Source organism: Ornithorhynchus anatinus, chromosome 3 (assembly GCF_004115215.2).
Source record: "Ornithorhynchus anatinus isolate Pmale09 chromosome 3, mOrnAna1.pri.v4, whole genome shotgun sequence".
NCBI classification, from domain to species: Eukaryota; Metazoa; Chordata; class Mammalia; order Monotremata; family Ornithorhynchidae; genus Ornithorhynchus; species Ornithorhynchus anatinus.
This window is the reverse complement of record NC_041730.1, coordinates 69,287,369-69,310,113: the sequence shown is the minus strand read 5'-3', so window position 1 is coordinate 69,310,113 and position 22,745 is coordinate 69,287,369. Positions and strand designations below refer to the sequence as shown.

The 22,745-nt window shown below is 40.2% G+C and overlaps 1 protein-coding gene across 3 annotated transcripts in view; it reads left to right on the top strand.

The window, feature by feature from the left end:
- CCDC68 (coiled-coil domain containing 68) overlaps positions 1-17,962 on the top strand; it is a 42,605-nt gene extending 24,643 nt beyond the window's left edge. For all 3 annotated transcript variants that reach the window (XM_029060784.2, XM_029060785.2, XM_029060783.2), the window contains exons 7-11: positions 4,301-4,383; positions 8,682-8,787; positions 9,950-10,033; positions 10,807-10,883; positions 17,113-17,962. In XM_029060784.2, coding sequence (XP_028916617.1) covers positions 4,301-4,383; positions 8,682-8,787; positions 9,950-10,033; positions 10,807-10,883; positions 17,113-17,170 — 408 coding nt within the window. In that variant the 3' untranslated portion in view covers positions 17,171-17,962. The remainder of the gene's footprint in view (positions 1-4,300; positions 4,384-8,681; positions 8,788-9,949; positions 10,034-10,806; positions 10,884-17,112) is intronic.
- The last annotated feature ends 4,783 nt before the right edge of the window (positions 17,963-22,745 follow it).

Sequence of the window (22,745 nt, the reverse complement as noted above, 5' to 3'; positions counted from 1 at the left end):
GCCTCTAATGCTAATGGCAGTGAACTGATGTAAAAAAACAAGGGAGGAGGTACCCAAACTGGGTGGTTGGGTAAGATAAGGGGAGAGACAGGATAGGGAAATTTCATAGTCAAGCTGGAGACAAAGAAGTTGGGTGCCTGTATGTGAAGGGAAGAAGGGAGAGTTATAGGTAAGAACCTCCGAGTCTTGTATGTGTACTAAGTCGTCTTTGGAAGGCCAAATGACTCGACTTAGTTTAGCATATTTTGGACAAATAATCAGGAGGACTAATTTTTGGAGAAGACACTAATGTTAGGAAAAGTCCAAGGAAAACATGGAAGAGGCAGACCAGCCGCTAACTAGAGAAGCAGCGTGGCTCAGTGGAAAGAACCCGGGCTTGGGAGTTAAAGGTCATGGGTTCGAATTCCGGCTTTGCCACTTGCCAGCTGTGTGACTGTGAGCAAGTCACTTAACTTCTCTGTGCCTCAGTTCCCTCATCTGTAAAATGGGGATTAAGACTGTGAGCCTCACGTGGGACAACCTGATTACCCTGTATCTACCCCAGTGCTTAGAACAGTTCTCTGCACATAGTAAGCACTTAACAAATACCAACATTATTATTATTATTAGAAAGCATAACAACAATAATGGAAAAACCGGTAGCAAGGTTACAGATTATGGCAGAAGGCAGGACGTTCTGGAGAAAATATATCCATAGAGTATATATGACTGGGTGAATGAGTGACTCGAAAGAGTGACTGGGAAATGACTCGACAGTACTTGATAATAATAATAAAAAGTATACACATATATACATTATATATAGGGTACTTGGGCAGAGCCTTGAATTAAGCACTTAGGAGAGTACAAACGAGTAATAGACACGATCCAAGTCATCAACTCTAGCAGGGGAGATAGACATTTCTAGTTAATTACAAGAAGGGGATGAAGGATAAAGAAATGCTCTGGGGGTGAGGTCTAAGGGTTTTAGCAGTCAGGGGTTCAAGTGCATAGATGACACGGAAGGAAAAATAGGTGGGAGAGATGAGGGATTATTCAGGGAAAACTTCCTGGAGGAGCTATGCCTTTAGTAGTTTTATGGTATTTTGTTTAGTGCTGTGTGCCAGGCACTGTTCTAGGAGCTTGGTTAGAAACATGTTAATCAGGTTGACAACCATTCCTGTCCCCCATGGGGCTCATAGTCTCAATCCCTGTTTTACAGATGAGGTTACTGAGACACAGAGAAGTTCAGTGACTTGCCTAAGGTCACACAGTGCTCTGCTTCCTTTCCCAAGCCCCTAAAATTTTTATTTTGAGGGGAAAATGAACAACTGCTTGATAGGCATGACACCTGGAGATTGAGCAAAGACAACAAACCAGTTGTCTGTGGGCCTGAACCTCCCCTCCTCAGAAACAGCCCCAGAACCACTTCCAGGGGAACAGACCAGAGAAGTCTGTGGCGTTAACCTTCTCCAAGGCAGGTAATCGATGCAGTGCATAAAAACCTTGGGCTTTTATCCAGACTGACATTTATAAAGGCCCCGCAAAACATCCACAGAAGAAATCGATGGCTATAAAGCGAGGGCAATGATTACAAAATAAAATGAGAGAAAATAAAATATAATATCTAATAGTCCAGTTCACTTTACACTTGACCCATCCACATCTTAAAATTGGAAAGATTTTCAGCACAACAAAGGACCATAAGGAACCCTAAAACTGATTGGAATCCCAAGTGCTTTTTGTTCATTCATTTAGTCAGTCGTATTTATTGAGTATTTACTGTGTGCAGAGCACTGTACTAAGTACTTGGGAGAGTACAACACAACTTGGCTTAGTGGAAAGAGTACGGGCATGAGGGTCAGAGATCGTGGGTTCTAATCCCAACTCTGCCACTTGTCAGCTTTGTGACTTTGGGCAAGTCACTTATCTTTGCTGGACCTCAGTTCCCTCATCTGTAAAATGAGGATTAAGACTGTGAACCCTACGTGGGACAAGCTGATGACCTTGTATCTACCCCAGCGCTTAGAACAGTGCTTGGCACATAGTAAGTGGTTAACAAATGCCATTATTATTATTATTCTTTGTACCTCAGTTCCCTCATCTGTAAAATGGGGATTAGGACTGTGAGCCCCAAGTGGAACAACTTGATAACCTTGTATCCCTCCAAGTGCTTAGAACAGTGTTTGGCACATAGTAAGAACTTAACAAATACTATCATTATCTTCTAGACTGTGATCCCGTTGTTAGTTAGGGGTTGTCTCTGTTGCCAAATTGCACTTTCCAAGCGCTTAGTACAGTGCTCTGCACACAGTAAGCACTCAATAAATATGATTGAATGAATGAATGAACAATAAACAGACACATTCCCTTCCCACAAGGAGCTTACAGTCTAGTGTGGAAGAGACAGACATTAATATAAATAAATAGTACTGTGATCTGCACTCAATAAGCTCTCAATAAATTGATGGATTGGCAAGTGTCTTTCAACAGGTCCTTCAAATCCTATTTTGCTAATCTTGTTTAGGATGCTGACAGCATACCTTTCCTAGGGTAGGGAGTCACTTCATTTGAGATGCACCTAGCCCTCAGGAATCTTTAAAACTTTCGGAAAGTCTTAGTTTTTACTGCCCCTCTGCCCTTTATAATGAATCCGTTTGTGCCTTTGGATGTTCCCTTCTAAATACTACTTGGGGGAAACAGGTTAATTATAATAGACGTGAGAGGATTAAAAGAGGGTGGGGCTAGGAGACCAGTGAGAAACTTTATTTATCCAGCTGTCTCAACTGAAAGAAAAAAAAAATCCAGTCAGGTATGTCATAGGACGGGTTGTGTTCCTAAAGAAGCCTACATTCCAGCAAATTTAGAGTTTATTACTCATGCCATGTCTGGCACCATTTATACTGTTCTATCCAAAACGCATGTGCTGGTAGAGCTCACTGTTGATACCAATGTAAAAGAGCATGCATTAGTAGACAAAGCATGGCCTGAGAGTCAGAGTTCCTGAGTTCTAATCCTGACTCTGCCAATTGCCTGCTGTATGACCTTGGGCAAGTCATTTAACTTTCCTGTGCTTCAGTTTTCTCAACTGTAAAATGGGGATTCAATACCTGTTCTCCCTCCTACTTAGACTGAGCCCAGTGTAAATTGAGAAGCAGCATGGCTCAGTGGAAAGAGCCTGGACTTGGGAGTCAGAGATCATGGGTTCAAATCCAGCCTCAGTCACTTGTCAGCTGTGTGACTTTGGGCAAGTCACTTAAACTTCTCTGTGTCTCAGTTACCTCATCTGTAAAATGGGGATTAAGACTGTGAGCCCCACGTGGGAAAACCTGATAACCTTGTATCCTCCCCAGTGCTTACAACAGTGCTTTGCACATAGTAAGTGCTTAACAAATGTGAAAAAAAGGGACTGTGTCCAAGCTGATTAATTTGTATCTACCCCAAATTTTAGAAGAGTGCTAGAAACATAGTAAAAATAATAATTTTGGTATTTGTTAAATGCTTACTATGTGCCAGGCACTGTACTCAATGCTGGAGTAGATATAAGGTAAATGGGTTTGACACAGTCAGTGTCCCTCGTGGGGCTCACAGTCTTAATCCCCATTTTACAGGTAAGGTAACTGAGGTCCAGAGAAGTTGTGACTTGCCCAAGGTCACACAGCAAAGTGGCAGAGCCTGGATTAGAACTCAGGTCCTCCTTACTACCAGGTCCTGTTCTCTATCTATTAGGCCATGCTACTTCCTAAAGCGCTTAACAGATACTATCGTGTGTTTACATGTGTGTGTGTGTATATATATATATATATATATATATATGCATGCATGCATATAGACTATATGTATATAGTCTGTATTTCTATATTCTCTCTATATGTCTGTACATATAGCATGTGTACATATATAGTCTCTCTGTAGAGTGTATGTATATATCAATTGATTTCTTCTTTTGAGTCAATGTATGGAAACAAACAACCCCCTCAATACACACCACAAAACACACCCATCTCAAGAGAAGATAAGCAACAAGTTAGAATATGTTCTCAGAACAGAGGAAAAGCTGTCTAGAGTTGAGGTGGTTCTAGTTTGAACCAGACTTTCAATTCATCATCATCATCAATGGTATTTTTTGAATGCTTACTATGTGCAGAGCATATGCATATGTTCCCTGCCCACAGTGAGCTTAAAGTCTACAGGTGAAGACAGACAATTATATAACTTCATGCCATATTTTGTTCTTGTACTTTATAGGTATCATTATTTAGTATCCCTGGTGAATAATGTGGAAAATGCTTGAATGAATGTATCTTATTTTTTCCCTTAGGAAAAGAGATTACTAATAGAAAGAAAAAAGTCTTTTGAAGCAAAGCTACCACACCTCACAGTGAACTCTAAAAATCCCCAAAGGTCAGAAAATGTATTCTCTACATGAATTACTGACTGTGTCTATCCCCACTCTGACAGACATCATTGGTAGAAATCAATTGGCTTCAAATCCACAGAGTTCCTCTAGGCACTGAGAGTAATGATTTAGGGAGTGTGCACCTGGGAACAGAGAAAGAAGAGAAGAACTTTATCCTGTGTTTTCAGATGACCTTTCCTTACACTCACTATGCCCTGACAACCTAGAGAACAGAGCCTCATTCGGGCAGTTGCCAGTGTTTCTGGTCAAAAATGTGCATACCTGCAAATAGCTGCAAGCTGTTGCTATCTCTTTCAGGAGTGTCTTCTTATGTGTGTCCATGGCCACAAAGCTGATGCTAGCTTAAAGCAGAAGGAGATTGGACAGTAAAAAAAAATATTTCCAAGTTTTGAATTTTTCTTCTAAAGAAAATAAATCTTGGTATTACCGATGATTGTGTCTTGACAATCTCTGTAGGAAGCCTATATTTGAACATTTTTTAATCAACTGATCTGTTCTTTCAATTCTTTAGTATGCTAGTGTGTCTCTTCAGCTAATTCACAAAAACCTTTTAGAAAAGCCTTGTGGTTAATGGCTGTTTTGTGTTTCCAGAAAGATGTTTATACAGCTTGACTCAGTCTGTTTCCACAGAGTGTGGGTGTCAGGGACATTTTTAAGTAGTTTTTTTGGAAATGTGTTTGTGGCTCGAGTGGGTGGAGATGGAAACATCCACATTCCAATGTGCTAAGAGCTTGCTACTCCACCAGCATCCATTTTGCCAACTCTGTCCATACTTTGGCCATTGCTATTTTCATTAATTTTACTGACCAAGTGCAGGCTCAATAAAACCCACTCTTCCTCCTCCCCCTCTACCACTTTCTTCTCCTCCTCCTCCTCCTATTACTATAATGTAAGTTTTTTTTCTGGGGTGTAGAGGACAATTCCAACTATGACATGTTTGTTATAGGAGACTTACTTTATGTTCTTTGGCCTAAAAAAAAAACCCTTCATGCATGTCAAGTTGTTTCTCATGTTTATGGCATGGAGGTAGAGGATTCTTCTGGTCTGGTCAGTCAGCTCCAGAAATTCAAAGGAGGACACAGAAAGTGTTTAGAGGGCCAGATATGGCAGCCAGTTTCCCTGCTAAGAGGTTGCCTGATGTACGGGGGCAATCTGGCCTTTGGGTTTTCTGGGTTGTTCTCTCACCCTTTCCCTCAACCTCTACTTCTTGTTTCCATAGGGGAAGCAGCATGATTTAGTGGAAAGAGCATGGGCCTGGGAATTAAATGACCTCAATTCTAATAGCAACTGTGCTACTTGCCTGCTGTGCTTCCTTGAGAAAGTCATTAATTTCTCTGTGCCTCAGTTTCTTTAAGTCTAAGATGGGGATCAATACCTGTTCTCCCTTCTACTTAGATTGTGAGCCCCATGAGAAACAGGGACTGTGTCTGACCTAATTATTTTGGACCTACTCCCAGCATTTACACACTTCTTGGCACATAGTAAGCTCTAAGCTACAGTTTATTATTATCATCTCTAAACCCAGGGGTAGATACAAGCTAATCAGGTTAGAAAAAGTCCATGTCCTATGTGGGGCTCACAGTTTTAATCCCCATTTTACAGATGTGGTAACTGATTTACAGAGAGTTGAAGTGACTTGTCTGAGATCTTACAGCAGACATTTGGAGGAGCCAAGTTAGAAGCCAGGTCCTTCTGACTCCCAGGCCTGCGTTCCATCCACTAGGCCATGTTACTTGTCATTATTATTATTATTACTATTATTATCTAGGTTCGGTATCTCCCTTTTTCATTCATTCATTCATTCAATAGTATTTATTGAGCGCTTACTATGTGCAGAGCACTGTACTAAGCGCTTGGGATGAACAAGTCGGCAACAGATAGAGACAGTCCCTGCCGTTTGACGGGCTTACAGTCTAATCGGGGGAGACGGACAGACAAGAACAATGGCACTAAACAGCGTCGAGGGGAAGAACATCTCGTAAAAACAATGGCAACTAAATAGAATCAAGGCGATGTACAATTCATTAACAAAATAAATAGGGTAACGAAAATATATACAGTTGAGCGGACGAGTACAGTGCTGTGGGGATGGGAAGGGAGAGGTGGAGGAGCAGAGGGAAAAGGGGAAAATGAGGCTTTAGCTGCGGAGAGGTAAAGGGGGGATGGCAGAGGGAGTAGAGGGGGAAGAGGAGCTCAGTCTGGGAACGCCTCTTGGAAGAGGTGATTTTTAAGTAAGGTTTTGAAGAGGGAAAGAGAATCAGTTTGGCGGAGGTGAGGAGGTTTTTCTGACCTTTCTGACATTCTGACAAAATAATGCAAAGTATTTGTTAAACACCTACTTTGAGTGAAGCACTAGATTAAGTGCTCTCAATTTTGTCTTCATGCAACATGTACAAGAAAGATTTTAAATTACAGTACAGAAAGTGATTTCTGTACTTTTCACTCCTGGACTTTTTTGTGCTAAAGCATGTTTACTGTAGGAAATCATATAACAAGTGAAAAGACTTAGAGGTGATCCAATACCCAGAAATTTCATGTTTTTCATTACATTCCTTGGAGGTGGGTGGGTACTAATGCTTTCCCAGAACAAAGAAAGCACCTGTAACTGCTCCTGTTAAATGACATATTTGTAGAAAGATTGTGGCACCATAATAAATCACTAATTATTTTGCCCAATCCAGAGACTGAAGGGACATTTTCTTCATTCCTGAGAAGCTTAGGTGTGTTACGTTTTAAAGATAATGGGAAGACTATTTCCCACCTTTATTTTTTTTAAATCTAACCATCAAGTATGCAATAACAAAAGGAAACTTTAGGTAGTCTATTCGATGTTCTGGTCCAGTTCACAGTTTGGAAGTGTTAGTGTTGCTCTTTGTAATCCCTGTAGTTGTTGCTCACCAAAGATCCTATCTGCTCTGCTATAATTTGGTCTGAGGCTGGTTTGTGATTCCAGTCATGCGCAGTAGCTATGTTCTTCGATAGTAGTTTAGAAGGATTTTGGCTAGAATCTTGCCTTGGACTAGAAAGTAGTGAAATTCTTTGGTAGTTTCCACAGTTGGATTTCTTCCCTTTATTCTAGAAGATGGCAGTCATTGAGACATCTATGAAATCTTTCGTGTGTTTAGACATAAATCTTGTAAAATATTTGCAAATGTCCCCTTTGTAATATTCAGAAGTACAAGGTTTAGCTGAAAATACGGGACAAACATCATGGCCTGGTAGATAGAGCATGGGCCTGATAGTCACTTAACTTCTCTCTGTCTCCGTTTTCTCATCTGCAAAATGGGGATTAAGACTGTGAACCCCATGTGGGACATGGCCAGTGTCTGACTTGATTATCTTGTATCTACCCAGTGCTTAGTACAGTGCCTGGTACATAGTGTTTAACAAATACCATTAAATATTAATTTTGTGCATTTTCATTACTTTTGGCTGGTATGCTGATTTTCAGCTTTTTTTGTCTTAGATCTGATATCTGCTTTCATCTGAATCACTTCTTTTCTATTTTCTTCTTCTCCTTCCAACCCTTTTAACTTTCAGTGGGCTTAGTCCATGCCTAGTCATTTCATTCCTCATTTCTTCAGTTTTCCCCCTTTCATTACCTAAACTTTCAACAAAGTACAAAACTGACTATGAATGCTTTGGTATAGGGGTTAAGGAGGAGTGAAATAATACAAAGCAAGTAGATGGAAAAAGAGGAGGATAAATAAAGGGCACAGATTATTCACAAACTGGAAAATACCTTGCATGAAGAATGAATATAAATATGAAAAATAAATTTTTTTGAATCCCCTTTTTGGAAAAGAGCCTTCGCTTCCATATCTGTGCCCACATTAATTCAACCATCTTTCAATGATGTTAGTAGATGGCAGATACCGAGTCTAAATCTGAATTCCTTCCTTTATTCAATCATATTTACTAAGTGAGTACTGTATGCAGAGCACTATACTGTATTGGGAAAGTACACTACAACAATTAACAGTGACATTCCCTGCCCACAGTGAGCTCATCATCTCTGTATACTTATAAGTCTTTATTCAGGCCCATATTCAGGCTCTCCAGAGATGCAGATTGATTGGTGATTTGAAAATACCTTTTAACCAAAATTGATTGTTGAAAGGTGCTCATTAAAATTTCCAGGATCCAACCTGACAATTTTATGTTTTTGTGCTGCTGGGCAGTGTAGTACTGATGCTTATACATTATGCTATGCATAATGCTTTCGGTGCACTCGTGCTAAAAAAGCTTTTGGTAAATCATTTTCTTTTTCCTCTGCCAACAGCTTTCAGAACCTTGAAATGGAGATTTCCACTCTCCAGGAGCAGATTTCCCATTTGGAGAATGTGATTCACTCCCAACATCAGAACCTACGCAATGTCATACAGGAGGTCAGATTAATCAAGTGTGTTTCTGTTGTTGATGGTATGTTTGCAGTGTGAAGAACAAATACGAGTGGCATGTCTGTGCTTCAAAAGTAATGAAATTTTTTCCCCCTGCTGACACTTCCCCTGGGTTTCAAATGCAACATGGCTCTCTTTTGATTATATTTTTGCTAGCGTCTGACACTATTAATGGTGTCTCAGTGAAAGCTTTGGGAAACCTGCTTAACTGTTCTTTTAAACCATTTGTTTGAGCTTTCTTGTTCCCTTTTGGGGTTTATAATCCCCAAAAATGTAAGCTATGCCTTATTTTAGTCCTCTCATTTTTATTATTTAAGCATTTTTTCATAAGAGCCTGGGGGGGAGGGGAAGACTTCTCAAATGTTTGCTCAGCTGCTTCCCCTGAGACAGATCATTTTTCACAGTGTGGGCATGTTTAGCCTACTGCATTCTAGCCAAATGCTCACAGTGCAAATAATTTTTTTTGCTATCAGATCATGCTCTTGTCACAGTGTTTCAGTGGTGGAGTAGAAAGCTACCATGGCCTAGTAGATAGAGCATGGGCCTGGGAGTCAGAAGGTCATGGGTTCTCATCTTGGCCCCGCCACTTGTCTGCTGTTTGATCTTGAGCAAGTCATTTCACTTCTCTGTGCCTCAGTTTGTAAAATGAGGATTGAGATTGCGAGCTCCACAAGGGACAGGGACTGTGTCCAACCCATTTTGCTTGTATCTACCCCAGCGCTTAGTACAGTGCCTGGCACATTATTAACACTTAATAATAATAATAATAATGATGGTATTTTTATTACCACCAGTAAACATAGTGTACAGGCCTTTAACCTTGCATGGCTTACACTAAACAGTCTAATCTGTGGGAGGAAATACATTACTAACAGAGATCCTAGGATATCAGATACGAGGTCCCAAAGGACATACATATTGTTGCTGTATATAAGAAAATTTTTTTTTATATGAAAAATCTTTGTACAAGTGAGCAAGCCACCGATTGCTCCTTATTTTTCTTTTCTTCTCCTGTTGAGATTTGTGTCCGATTTTGTTTGTGTTATAAAAGTAGTTTCAACAAGGTAATACTCAAAATCTTTAATCTCTGTAGTCCCTATGTTTGAGAAGATATTTAAGACATTTCTAATTGGTGTTTCCTAATTATTAGACTGAAACCCTAAAAAATGATGTAGAAGAACAGGATGAGAAAATCGAGAATCTGAAGGAAAAGATCATTGTCTTGGAAGCCCAGGTGAGTAAGTAATATATGTAGATCTGGTAAGTCTCAATGGTCTTGATATATTTTCTAAGGAGGGTGCTAAGGAGGGTGTAAAGAAATTCATTGAATGCTGTAACTGGCTGAAGGGAGAGTAAGGTTTAGCATCTGGGAAATCTTGTTGAAGGAGGTGGGATTTTTAAGGAAGGGTTTGAATGTGGGGAGAGCTGTGGTCTGATCAACAGTAGTTATTAGGTGCTTGGTATATGCAGAACACCATACTAAGCACTTGGGAGAGTACAATACAATAGAAATAGTGGGCAAGTCTAATGTGAGAAGGGACTTCCAAGCTGGGAGCAGCATAAGTGAGGGGGTTGAGACGGGAAAGTGGAGTGAATGAGGTGTAGCTAGGATGTGTTGCAGGAGGAAAATATCAATAGTTTTAGTAAGGGGCTAGATAAATTTAAGGATTAAAGGTCTGCCATAGATTAATGGAGTAATAATTAAGGATATAGAGGGGAAGAGTTGGAGATCCTGGAGCTTTTGAGAAGGGTTAACTAGAATATGAGTGATAGGTCCTTTAAGAGGTAGGTATGAGAGTAAGGTCATAACCATGAGCCTTCATGGATACAGGGAGGGGGACCTGCTAGTTCTCAAAGCATCCTGTTGCCACGATCGGAGACTAAATACCAACTAGTTGGATGATGATTATTGGCGTGAACCAATGTGACATTTATTTTGTTCTTATGGATATGGGTGATGCTGTTGTAGACACTGAATAAGATAAATAATGTAGTTTTCATTTGCAGAATAAAGTACTAAAGAAGAAGATGGATCTTTGGTCTGAGTGCACCAAGTTGAAGGTATCCAAGGCAGTGTCCACAGGGTAAGTTGGTTTATTTTTCCTCCTGAAATATCACTTATATATATGAAAATCATCTCTAATTTCTTTTCATTATAGAGCATTGATAATGATTAACTCTAGTTTAAAGAGACCTTATTTTCTCAGCAAAAAACTTAAATTTATTTCAAGCATCCTGCTTTTCTACTTTTTCATACTTTTAAAGGATCAAACTTTTATTTGGGGCTGGGGGGTGTTGGTTTGTGAATAGAGAAGCGTAAGCACAGAAAATTAATTTGCCCCCTAGCTAATTGGTGCTCTGTAAATCAATCAGTGGTATTTATGAAGTGCATACTGTGTGCAGAACACTGTACTAAGCATTTGGGAGAGTACAATATAATAATAATTGTGGTATTTAAGTGCTTACTAGGTGCCAAGCACTATTCTAAGCGCTGGGGTAAATACAAGGTAATCAGGTTGGACACAGTCCCTGATCCACATGGGGCTCACAATCCTAATATCCATTTTACAAATGAAAGAACTGAGACACAGAAAGGTTAAATGACTCACCCAAGGTCACACAGCAGACAAATGGCAGAGTGGGGATTGGAACCCATATTCCCTCCAACTCCCAGGCCCATTAGCAGACATGTTCCTCGCCCATAATGAGTTTACACTCTAGAGGGGGAGACAGGCATGAATATGAATAAATAATTTATAATATGTAATTTAAAGAAATTGTTATTATGGTATTTGTTAAGTGCTTACTATGTGCCAGGCTCAGTACTAAGCACTGAGGTGGATAAAAGCATATTGAATTGATCACAGTCCCTGTTGGTTCACAGTTTCAATCTCCACTTTACAGATGAGGTAACTGAGGCAAAGAGAAGTGAAGTGACTTGCCACGGGCACTGTGGGTTGGGGGTGGAGTGAGCATTTCCAAGGCTAGGCTTCTCCACAGAGCATTGGCCTGGTGAGCTGAACTCTTTTCCAGCATTTTTTCCCAAACCTATCTTCAAACAGTGTCACAGAGATGGTCCTAAAGACCCTGACAGCCCTGTGTATTCCCCTTGTCTGCCTCCCTTTCAAACGGGAGATGATGTGATAAGACTTTATTGTCTAATTCATACCAGACATTCAGGATTGTTTTCAGAGTGCCTGTACACTGATAGGAAGCTGGCAGGTGTGTGTGTGTGTGTGTGTGTGTGTCCGGGGCAGGGGTGGTGAGGAGTGTTAAGGGATTGCATGGCTCAGTGGAAAGAGCACGGGCTTTGGAGTCAGAGGTCATGGGTTCGAATGCCGGCTCGGCCACTTGTCAGCTGTGTGACTTTGGGCAAGTCACTTAACTTCTCGGTGCCTCAGTTACCTCATCTGTAAAATGGGGATTAAGACTGTGAGCCCCACGTGGGACAACCTGATACCCTTCTGTCTACCCCAGCACTTAGAACAGTGCTCAGCACATAGTAAGCGCTTAACAAATACCAACATTGAGAAGCAGCATGGCTCAGTGGAAAAAGCATGGGCTTTGGAGTCAGGGCTCATGAATTCGAATCCCAGCTCTGCCACTTGTCGGCTGTGTGACTGTGGGCAAGTCACTTAACTTCTCTGTGCCTCAGTTCCCTCATCTGTAAAATGGGGATTAAGACTGTGAGCCCCACGTGGGACAACCTGATTCCCCTATGTCTACCCCAGTGCTTAGAACAGTGCTGTGCACATAGTAAGCGCTTAACAAATACCAACATTATTATTATTATTATTATTATTAAGGGATTATGAGGAAGTACATTTTGTGTAGGATTCATACATTCAATCGCATTTATTGAGCACTTACTGTGTGCAGAGCACTGTACTGAGCACTAGGAAAGGAGAGGGAAAGCTCACTTTCCCTTCAACTCTTTTCCTTGAACCAATAGCTTTTCCTCTCTTTCCCCCTCCTACCTGGTTAACACCTGCTTTAGCCTAATCTTATTTTTTGGAGTAGAAGTCTCATCGATCTTGTATTCTTGTAATCTAGTATCGGTGCTGGTGCTTGGGAGAGTACGTTAGAGTTGATAGACATGACCCCTTCCCTCAGAAAGGTTACAGTCTAGTTTTTGAGAAAGTGATACTCTCTTGGTGGCCATTAACCCAAGGTTCCTGCCACAGGTGGTGTGGTAAAAAGAAAAAATCAATAGTGAATGGATAAAATGGGATTTTTTTCTGAACTAGACCAGAACCTAAGGGGCCTCACCTTTGGACTGTTAATATGCCACTGAGAAATGAGCCTGAAAATAAGCTTAAAGCCACACTGAAGAGTTTGCCCAAGCCAAGTATTTATAAGTCACATATTTGGAGCTGACAGCTTCTAAAGCTGTAAAGCGCTAATCCTAGGCCTTGATTTCATTTCACCCTCCTCTTTTACAGCATTATTCCCATAAAAGAAAAATGATAGTCTGCAATTACATGGATCGTTAAAGTTAGATTAAAAACTTCCTAGGATAGAAGCTGTCTGGTTTCTCGAGCACATGTTAGTCACTATAGGGCAGATTCTCATCTCCTGAAACTTGATGGGAACAGCCCCTGAAGATAAGAATCTGGCCCACATTGATTAGCATCTGCCTGGGAATTCAGGCAGATTTGGTTTATTTTCTGCATGCTCCAGATTAGAAGATTATTCTATCAGTTTTCTAGTGCATGTAATTTAGAAATCTGAGGAATAAATGGTGAGGTTCACCACATCAGGGACTTCAGAAGATGAAGTATGATCTCTTGACCACTTGCTGTCCACCTCAACACACTCATACTTCCCTAGGGCAGGGAGAGCTTACTACTTCCATTGTGGTCTCCTAACTGCCCAATATGGTGCTTCTCCATATTTTTATGTCTTTCTTCCCCATAAGACTAGGAGCTCCTGTTGGACAGACACCTTGCTTTATTTTTCTCTTGCTTTGTACAGTGTATTGCCTTGAGGCACTTAATACCCCCTACTAGTAGGTGCTCAGTAAATTACTACTCAGGCAATCAATGGAATTTATTGAATGTTTAGTGTGTGCACTTGAGCCCTTGAGCACTGTGTGCAGAGTGCTTAGGAAAGTTCAATTACAATGGGGCCGTGTTTAGGGATAATTAAACAAACACTAAAATAGATGGATGGAGTCAGTATGGAGGGAGGTGGATAACACTACTTCCCAACTCCTCAAATAACTGTCATTCCTACTCCTGTGTTCTTTTTTCATCTTTTAAATCACTTTCTCTATGAAGCCTTCTTAGATTAACTCCAGCACCCCTCCTTGTGAATCTTACTGTTCAACTTTAAATGATTGAGACTAGGTTTGCACAGTTTATACTTTCCACTCATATTTTTATGACATTTCTTCTGTATTCCCCATAAACCTAAAATGTTTCTAGGCTAGGCTCCAGATTCCATCATAATTCTCTCAAAGCACAGGATCTCTGTCCATGATGCGTTGCTCGTGTCATAAATATGCTTAGGTGAAAACCCAGAATCCTCCCAAAACTCTGCCCTCTTGTCTGTTCAGCAGCACTACTTCTCCCTAATTGCCTATACCAAGGCTTTCTGACTTTTAACTCCCTCCTTAACACTCCTTTGCCTTACCCTCCCTCATGTCATCATGTTGTGATAATCTTGTCATCTACTTCATCAACAAAATTAAAGCTATAGGGGATGCACTCTCAAAAATCACTCCCTCAGCTCCCCAGTCCTTGTGTCTCCCTTCTCCCTCTTTCGCCTTTACCTCATCTCTTGCTTCCTTTCAAAATCTGCTCCCTCCACCTGTGCCTCTAAACACCATCCCTTTGCACTTTATTAAAACATTGGCAACACCCCTTATTCCCTTTCTGAGCTCAATATTTAACCACTTTGTGTGCATGGCTTCTTGCCCTCTACTTTCAAACAGCCCCAGGTATCTCTTTTCCTAAATACAAAAATACCAAAACCCTCCTTTGACCCACTGAACCCTCATATGTTGGCTTCTTACTATTTCTGTACAAACTGCGTGAAGGAATTGTTTCTCCTTGCTGACTCCACTTGTCCTTCCCCACCTCCCTCCTTGACTCCATATAGTTTGACTACCGTCACTTCATTCCCCTCATACTGTTCACTTCAAAGTCACCAGTGAACTTCTTGACTGCACAGCTGCCTTCGAGACTGTCGACCAGATCCTCCTCTTGGAAATACCATTTAACCTCGGCTTCACTGACACTGTCCTCTCCTGGTTTTCCTCCTATCTCATGGTGATGTTAGTTGAGGAGTTCTGTTCTGAACATCTTGAGTTTGGGGTAGCAGATGGACGTCCAAGGAGAGATTTCCTATAGTTAGGAGAAAATGTGAGATTGTACAGAAGAAAGGAAGGAAGGATACTAGGAGAAGACAACGTCAGTGAAACCAAGGTTTGATAGTGTTTTCAGGAGAATTGATTGGCCCATAGTAACAAAGGCTAAGTGGTCAAGGAAGATTGGGAAGGAGTAGAAATCTAAATTAGATTAGATAAGGAGCAGGTCATTGGTCTCTTCTGCAATAGCCTTTATATCAGGGAGATAAATGCAGGGAGATAAAGTTATTGCATTAGCCTCTTCATTGATCTCCCAACTTCCCTGCCTCCAGCCTCACCCTTCTCCAGTCCATACTTAACTCTGCTGCCTGGTTCATTTTTCTTAAACACTCTACTGGACATATCTCTTCATGCCTCAAAAACCTCTGATGTTTGCACATCTATTTTGGTATAAAGCAGAGATTATTCACCATTCGCTGTAAGGTGCTCAATCAGCTTTTGCCCCACTAGTTAGCTTTGATCCTCTCCCACTACAACCTAGCCAAACCCTTTACCCCTCTAATTTCATTCTACTAGTTGTATTTCCCCATCATCTCATTTTGCCATCAATCCCTCGCTCACACCTTCCCTCCTGCCTAGATGGGAAGCAGCGTGGCCTGGTAATAATAACTAATTGTGGTATTTAAGCATTTACTATGTGCCAAGCACTGTACATAGAGTATGGGTTCGGGTATCTGAACAACTTGGTTCTAATCCAGTCCATCACTTAGCTGCTGTATGACCTAAGGCAAGTCATAGAACTTCTCTGTGCCTCAGTTACCTACCTTTAAAATAGGGATTAAGTCTGTGATTCCCATGTGGAACAGGGACTGTGTCCAGCCTGATAAGCTCATATCTATCCCAGCACTTAGAACAGTGCCTGCTACATAGTAAATGCTTAACAAATACAATTAAAAAAAAACACCCTGGAAAGCTCCCTTCCCCTTCACATTCGACAGAGACCCCATTCTCCCCAACTTCAAAACCCTACTAAAATAACACTTCCTGCAGGAAGCCTTCCCTGACTAATCTGTCACTTCCTGATCCCTCCCTACTGTGTGCTATGCCCAGGAACTTGAGTCTGTTCTACTTAAAAGTACTTAGATGCCCTGCCCACAGCATACATGTACATACCTTTATATTTGGTTACTTCCCCTTGCTGTAATTTATTTTAGTGTCTGTTTCCTCCATAGACTTAAGGCTCCTAGAGAAGATAGAGAGGTATCATTTCTACCAACTCTATTGCACTCTCCCAAGCACTTAGTCCCATGTGTTTTGCACATAGTAAGCACAAAATGAATACCACTGATTATAAGAAAACTGGCCCTTAAATAGGGTGGGTTGTTTGATTGGAATGAAGAAGGCAGTAAAAAAATGGGAGTAGAGGGATAATCAGAGATAGGCCTTCCAGCTCATGAATAGTGGTCTTAATTTGATTATAAAGGCAGTTGTTGCTTAATCACTTTTAAAAAGGGTTGTGCCATCATTTAACACTATTCTGGAGGTAGAAGGTTCTTGCTGAGGTACTCAGGGTAGACTATAATTGGTCAAGTGTGGGGAAGGGATGAGAATGGCAAGAAGTTACAGGAGATTAATCGAGACTTGGTTTAGGCCTGGGATAGGGCTGTGAAAATGGAGAGTAAGGGACAAATCTAAGAAATATTGTGGAGGAAAAATTGGAAAGGCTTAGTGTTGGCCTGAATATGAACTAGGAAGGAGAGAAAGGAAAAGGTAACTCCAGGGAGATAAATCTATAAAAGTTCATGCTGTAAAAGTCCCTCTATACTGTAAACTTGTTGTGGGCAGGGAATGTGTCTGTTCATTGTTCTATTATACTCTGCCAAGCACTTAGTACACTCCAATGCACACAGTAAGTGCTCAATTAATATGATTGAATGAATGAAGAAATTTTTTTAATGTTACCTGAGTATGATCTGAATGTGATTTTTTTTCTCTTTTGACAGAGACTCCCTGAGTGAAAACACCTCCCCGTACTTGATGCTTATTAGACTGAGGAAATGAAACATCTCAATTCAGTTCTGGATCATCACAGATTTCCCATTATGATGAGGCCTTTGATAAACCAATTCTTTCTTTCAGGGGCTTTGAAATATAGTCTAACTCCAAGGTTTATATTCTCATAATCAAAAGCACATCCAGCAGTGGTAATTAAAACAAAACTGTAGAGGGAGTGTCCTATAGGAAGAAGAGATCTAGCAGAAAAACGAGCAACAGAGGAAGGCAAATATTTCCTCATTCCTGTGGTCCGGCTTCTCTTGGTCTAATGGGAAAATCTTCCCCTTGCCCAGGACAGGTGTTTACTGTTATTTTAGATCTTGTTTTGTATATTAAATGAGACAGTCTTTTCTGTCTTATTATAGATTCCCCTAGAACCATTTCCCTTTTCAGATAGGAAATGCAGGTTAACCAAATTCGTTCATTCAATCATATTTATTGAGAAGTTATTGTATACGGAGCACTGTACTAAGCACTTGGGAGAGTACAGTACAGCAATGAACAGACATATTATTCCTTGCCCACAATGATCTTGCAGTCTAGACCAAATCTTTCTCAGGCATTGTTTCTTCCCTTGGGTTGGGTATTGTGTGAAGTTGATTAACAATTATATTGCCGGTTCACAGATGCTGAACAAGAAGGAGTTCTATGAGGGGAGTCAGAGGGAAAGCAGGGCCTAAGCTATCCTGAGATCAACAGGCAGGGTTCTTGTCTCCTGTTTAGTCACTAATAATAATAATAATTCTGGTTTTTGTTAAGTGCTTATTGTGTGGCAGGCACTGTTCTAAGTGCTGGGATAGGTACAAGGTAATCAGGTTGAATATAGTCCCACATGGGGCTCACAGTATCAATCCTCATTTTACAGATGAGGAAACCTGAGGACCAAAGAAGTGAAGTGTCTTTCTCAAGGCCACACAGCAGACAAGTGGCAGAGTGGGATTAGAACCCAGGTGACTGCCTTCATTACATTATCAATATGTTTCTCAGTGCTGGTTTGCTCGGGAAGAATGGGACCAGAGTCCCTGAGCCCTGTGGTTCATGGAACATCCAGGGCTTGCTAAGATTTGAGTATCCTAGAGGTTTTGGAGATCACCTACCTTCTCCATCCAGAATTATCTCTGCCAATTTCAGAACCTAAGGAAACTCCTATCTGGATTGACCTGAACATTAAACTCCTAAACTCCCCTTAGATTGACCTGAACATTAACAGTTGGATTAGCCTAAAAATAGAAAACCAAACAACACATAGAGGGAACTACATTGCTAGGGAAGGCTGGGAAAGTGCCAGAAGGTATTTGAAGTCAAAAAGTGTCTCAGGATCTTGTAGCGGAAAAATGGGGAGTAAGGGGATTAAGACTCTGAGCCCCACGTGACACAACCTGATTACCTTGTCTCTACCCAGTGTTTAGAACAGTGCTTGGCACTTGGCACATAGTAAGTGCTTAACAAATACCAAAATCATTATTATTATTATTAGATGGATAAGTGCTGTGGGATGGAGTAAGGAGATCCTAACATTTCAGTTGGAGGCTTGTAACTTTTCAATTACTAGGATGTGTAAACCTTTGAAAAGTATGTGGTATCAGACTAAAGTAATTTGACAAATGTATCGGTTTTCTGAAGACACAATTGCTACCAAGAGGTTATTATCTGAGTTCAGTATCTAGGCTTTTGCTCTGGTTTTTCACTACTGCTTCTTGAAATAACAAAGATCATTGTATTGAATTCAGTATTTACTTTGCCTCTGCAACTTGAAGTGCCCAACCATATTCAGTGTTTTCCTTAAAGTCCTTTCTTTTGATGTCTCTCTCTTTTTATCAAGTCTTGGAACCTCATCATTTACTTTGTTGATTACCCTGTGGCTAATTAGTAATCGGATCAGTTCTCATTTTCCTGTACTAAGATGAACTTTTTTTAAAAAAAGGCTGTGTTCAGTGTTCTATTGCAAAGCCTATTTCAAAGGGCTTCCTGGATCAGTTCACTTTAACCCCAGATAATACATTTCGTGATAATTCAATAGAAATTCTATGCATCATCCAAGTTGCACACATGCACTTTTTAGAACCAATTTTCAGGCCCCATAATTGAATATAACCTGAGACTATTTGAAATGTGGAAATGTCATTGTCTATGGGGAAGGTTTGTGTGTGCATTTGTAATTAATAATACCCATAATAATTCACTCTGCTTTTAAATGTACTGCATGCTCCATTCTCAGCATTGAAAATATTAAACATTTCCAAATAGGGATTTATGTTGTGCTCTTTGCACTAAAATGAATTTTTTAAGATTATCATCAGTGGTATTTATTGAGCATTTACTATGTGCAAAACACTGTACTAAGCACTTGGGAGCATTCAATACAACAGAAACACATTCCCTGCCCATAGTGAGCATACACTCTAAAAGATAGAGGAACACATCGATTGAAGCATGTGAGGATGGAATGTGTCTACCAATTCTGTTATGTTGTACTCTCCCAAGTGCTTAATGCAGTGCTCGGCAGATATTAAGTGTTCAATAAATACAACTGATTTGCCCAGACATCTGGGGTTGACCCGAACTGATCCTATTTCTTACTTTGTATATGGTTAGCTTGGTAGAGATGTCAGATTTTCCAACATAAAACAAATTAGTAATAATGTTAATTAAGGTTTTGAAGTTAGGTCTGCTTTGTGGCATGTAAAAAAAAAAAAGTGTATATCTCTTGTGAGTAGGCATAGAGAAGTTAAGTGACTTGGCCATGATCACACAGCAGGCAAGTGTTACGGCTCCTGCTGTAGCCATTTTTGTATGTGTATTAAGCAAGTGCATTTTGTGCTAGAGAGACTCTTTTTGTCAGTACAGGATATTTGAATGTACGTTGGGCCAAAGAAGGCATTTTGAAATTAGCAAAACTTGAGCAATACCAACATCAAGACCATGTATTTGGCAAGAGCTTATCCCCATTATCTCCTTACAGGCTCATTTTTTTAATCTTCTGAAAATGCTTGTTTTATAAAGAAACTCAGAGGGATAGTAAGAAAAAATATTAAGATAATGATAGCAGTTTTTTTTAAAGATCTCTACCATTTTACTATTTAAAAATGGCATTTTTGATCAGGCAGTAGTCACTTTTCAACTGTTTTGAAAGAAAAAAACCTGCTATACTGTGTTCTAATGGGTAATGGCCACTTCAGTAATCCAAAGATTCTGGTGTAATAACTTAGGACTAATTTATAAAGTTGAAAGCTAAGTTACAGCATTTTGTGTTATATGTGTGTAGTTTAGTATTTATATGTTAATATGCACTATAATAAAGAATATTGAGATTTTATTATTCTTTAGTCATGGTTTGTTGTAATGAGAATTTCATTTAGAAGAGAATGCTTAAAAAAAGTTGCACTAAAGTGATTTTTTTCTATTCCCTCCCTCTCCCCTTTCTCCCCCAGAATCGTAGTTTAAATTTTTTAAATAACAAAAATAGTAGTCCAAGACTAGGAATAGTTCCCATTTCATTCATTTCTTATTCCTCTCTCTGTAACCTTGTTGGAACTTAAAGAATACTAATTGAACCCAAAGGATGGAGAAGTTAATGATGATGTTGGCATTTGTTAAGCACTATGTGCATAGCACTGTTCTAAGCACTGGGGAAGATACAAGGTGATCAGGTTGTCCCACGTGGGGCTCACAGTCTTCATCCTCATTTTACAGATGAGGTCAGTGAGGCCCAGAGAAGTGAAGTGACTTGCCCAAAGTCACACAGCTGACAAGCGGCAGAGCTGGGATTTGAACCCATGATCTCTGACTCCCCAGCCCGTGCTCTTTCCACTGAGCCATGCTGCTTCTCTAACAGGTTAACAGCAGCGACTGCCCCAAACCAACTGTTTTAAAAGGTACCTTAAATTCATGACAAGGATGCTGTCCAAATACGTAAAATGATCCAAATTTTTCAGGCTTCCAAATGTAAGGTGAACTACTCAGAGTTCAAGTGGAAGAGGCTTGTAGCTGGAGAAACTGGTGTGAGAGCAGAGTATTTATAGCCCTTAATGATCCAGATACATAAAGGTGTATTTGGGAAAAGGTTTTGTCCTACTTCCAGAGCAGGGAAAAGCATCAAGCCTACACCCTAATCTAAATATTGGCATTCTGCCATTTTCATCACTTCCATGCAGAGACTACTTACTGTTACTGCAGATGTGTAAACTGACTGCTCTGTGTATTCCAGCGTGTTGAGGCTCACCTTTTTCTCCACTCAAAATATGGAAACCCCTATGAATTAGAGGCTACATCTGGTTTGATTCTGATCCAAAAATGTTAGAATGTTTTTTTTCTCTTGAAGAGAACAATCCCTCAACCCTTTTGAAGACTTAAAAACACTAAGCAGTTGTTATTCATCTCAGCCCCAGATTATAACAATATTTCTACTAATGAGAAATCTTAAGGGGTAAAATTAGGAGCAGATGACAAAAAAACCCTAGGGTTGAACTGCTCTTTCAAGCTTAACGCTAACATTTGCTACACCAGAAGTGGCATAATAAGAATTCACCCTAGTTGGGTAAAATGGAGGATTATAAACAGATGGCTATTGAATTGAAGGGATGAGGCGATAGTTATGAATTCACTCTTTTGGCATCTTGAAAGAAATCCACTAATCTCTCTGGCTTTGGCACATCTCAACAGTCCAACTGAACCAACTCAAAACAAAACAACTATGTGGAAATCAGCTTCCATTTTTTTGGCTTTCACCGACAATTATTAAGGACTGACTGAACCTATAGAGTGTTTAAAATGACCCTTTTTAAAAGTGGCATAGTTTATATTGCACTTTAATAAGTTTCAGGAAGCTAGGTGCAAACAATCATTGCTCTTCTCACCTTTGTCTTTAGCACAAAAACAAACTGCTCTATGGAGTTAGACCATGGCTAGGAATTTAACTTTTTTTTAAAAATCATATTTGTTAAACACTTATTACATGCCAGGCACTGTTCTAAGCAGTGGGGTAATTACAAGTTAATCAGGTTGGATTTAGCCCATGTCCCACATGAGGCTCAGCGTCTTATTCCCCATTTTATAGATGAGGTAACTGAAGCCCAGAGAAGCTAAGCAAATTGCCCAAGGTACACAGCAAACACATAGTGGAATCCTTTTGATTCCCAGGCCCGTGCTCTATTCACTAGGTCAATCTTTAATTTTTCTCTAATAGGCCACCATGGATCTATCCTCCCTGAAGATATTCCATCCTTTAAATCCATCTAGCGTCCTTAACTTTTGAACTCAATAGGGGTATCTTCCTTTTTTTGAACCTAAGGGTATTTCAAGTAAAATGGAAATACTATCACAGGACTTCCCAGCCCACTGGTTCATATTTCAAGCCCAGTAAATTATGGCAAATGTTATATGAAACTAAATCTGAGAAAATCTGCAGGGTGGTTGTGAGGATTTCCCTGGAACTGTGAAACCCACATGCTTGGTGAAACCTGATTAATGGAATTTCTCATTCATGAAGAAAACTTGTTTTCAGTGACATTTGTAACCTGAGCCCCCAGTATGAGTTCTCCCCTCCCTTCACTTGTAACTGTTGGCCCCAACACCACTGAAC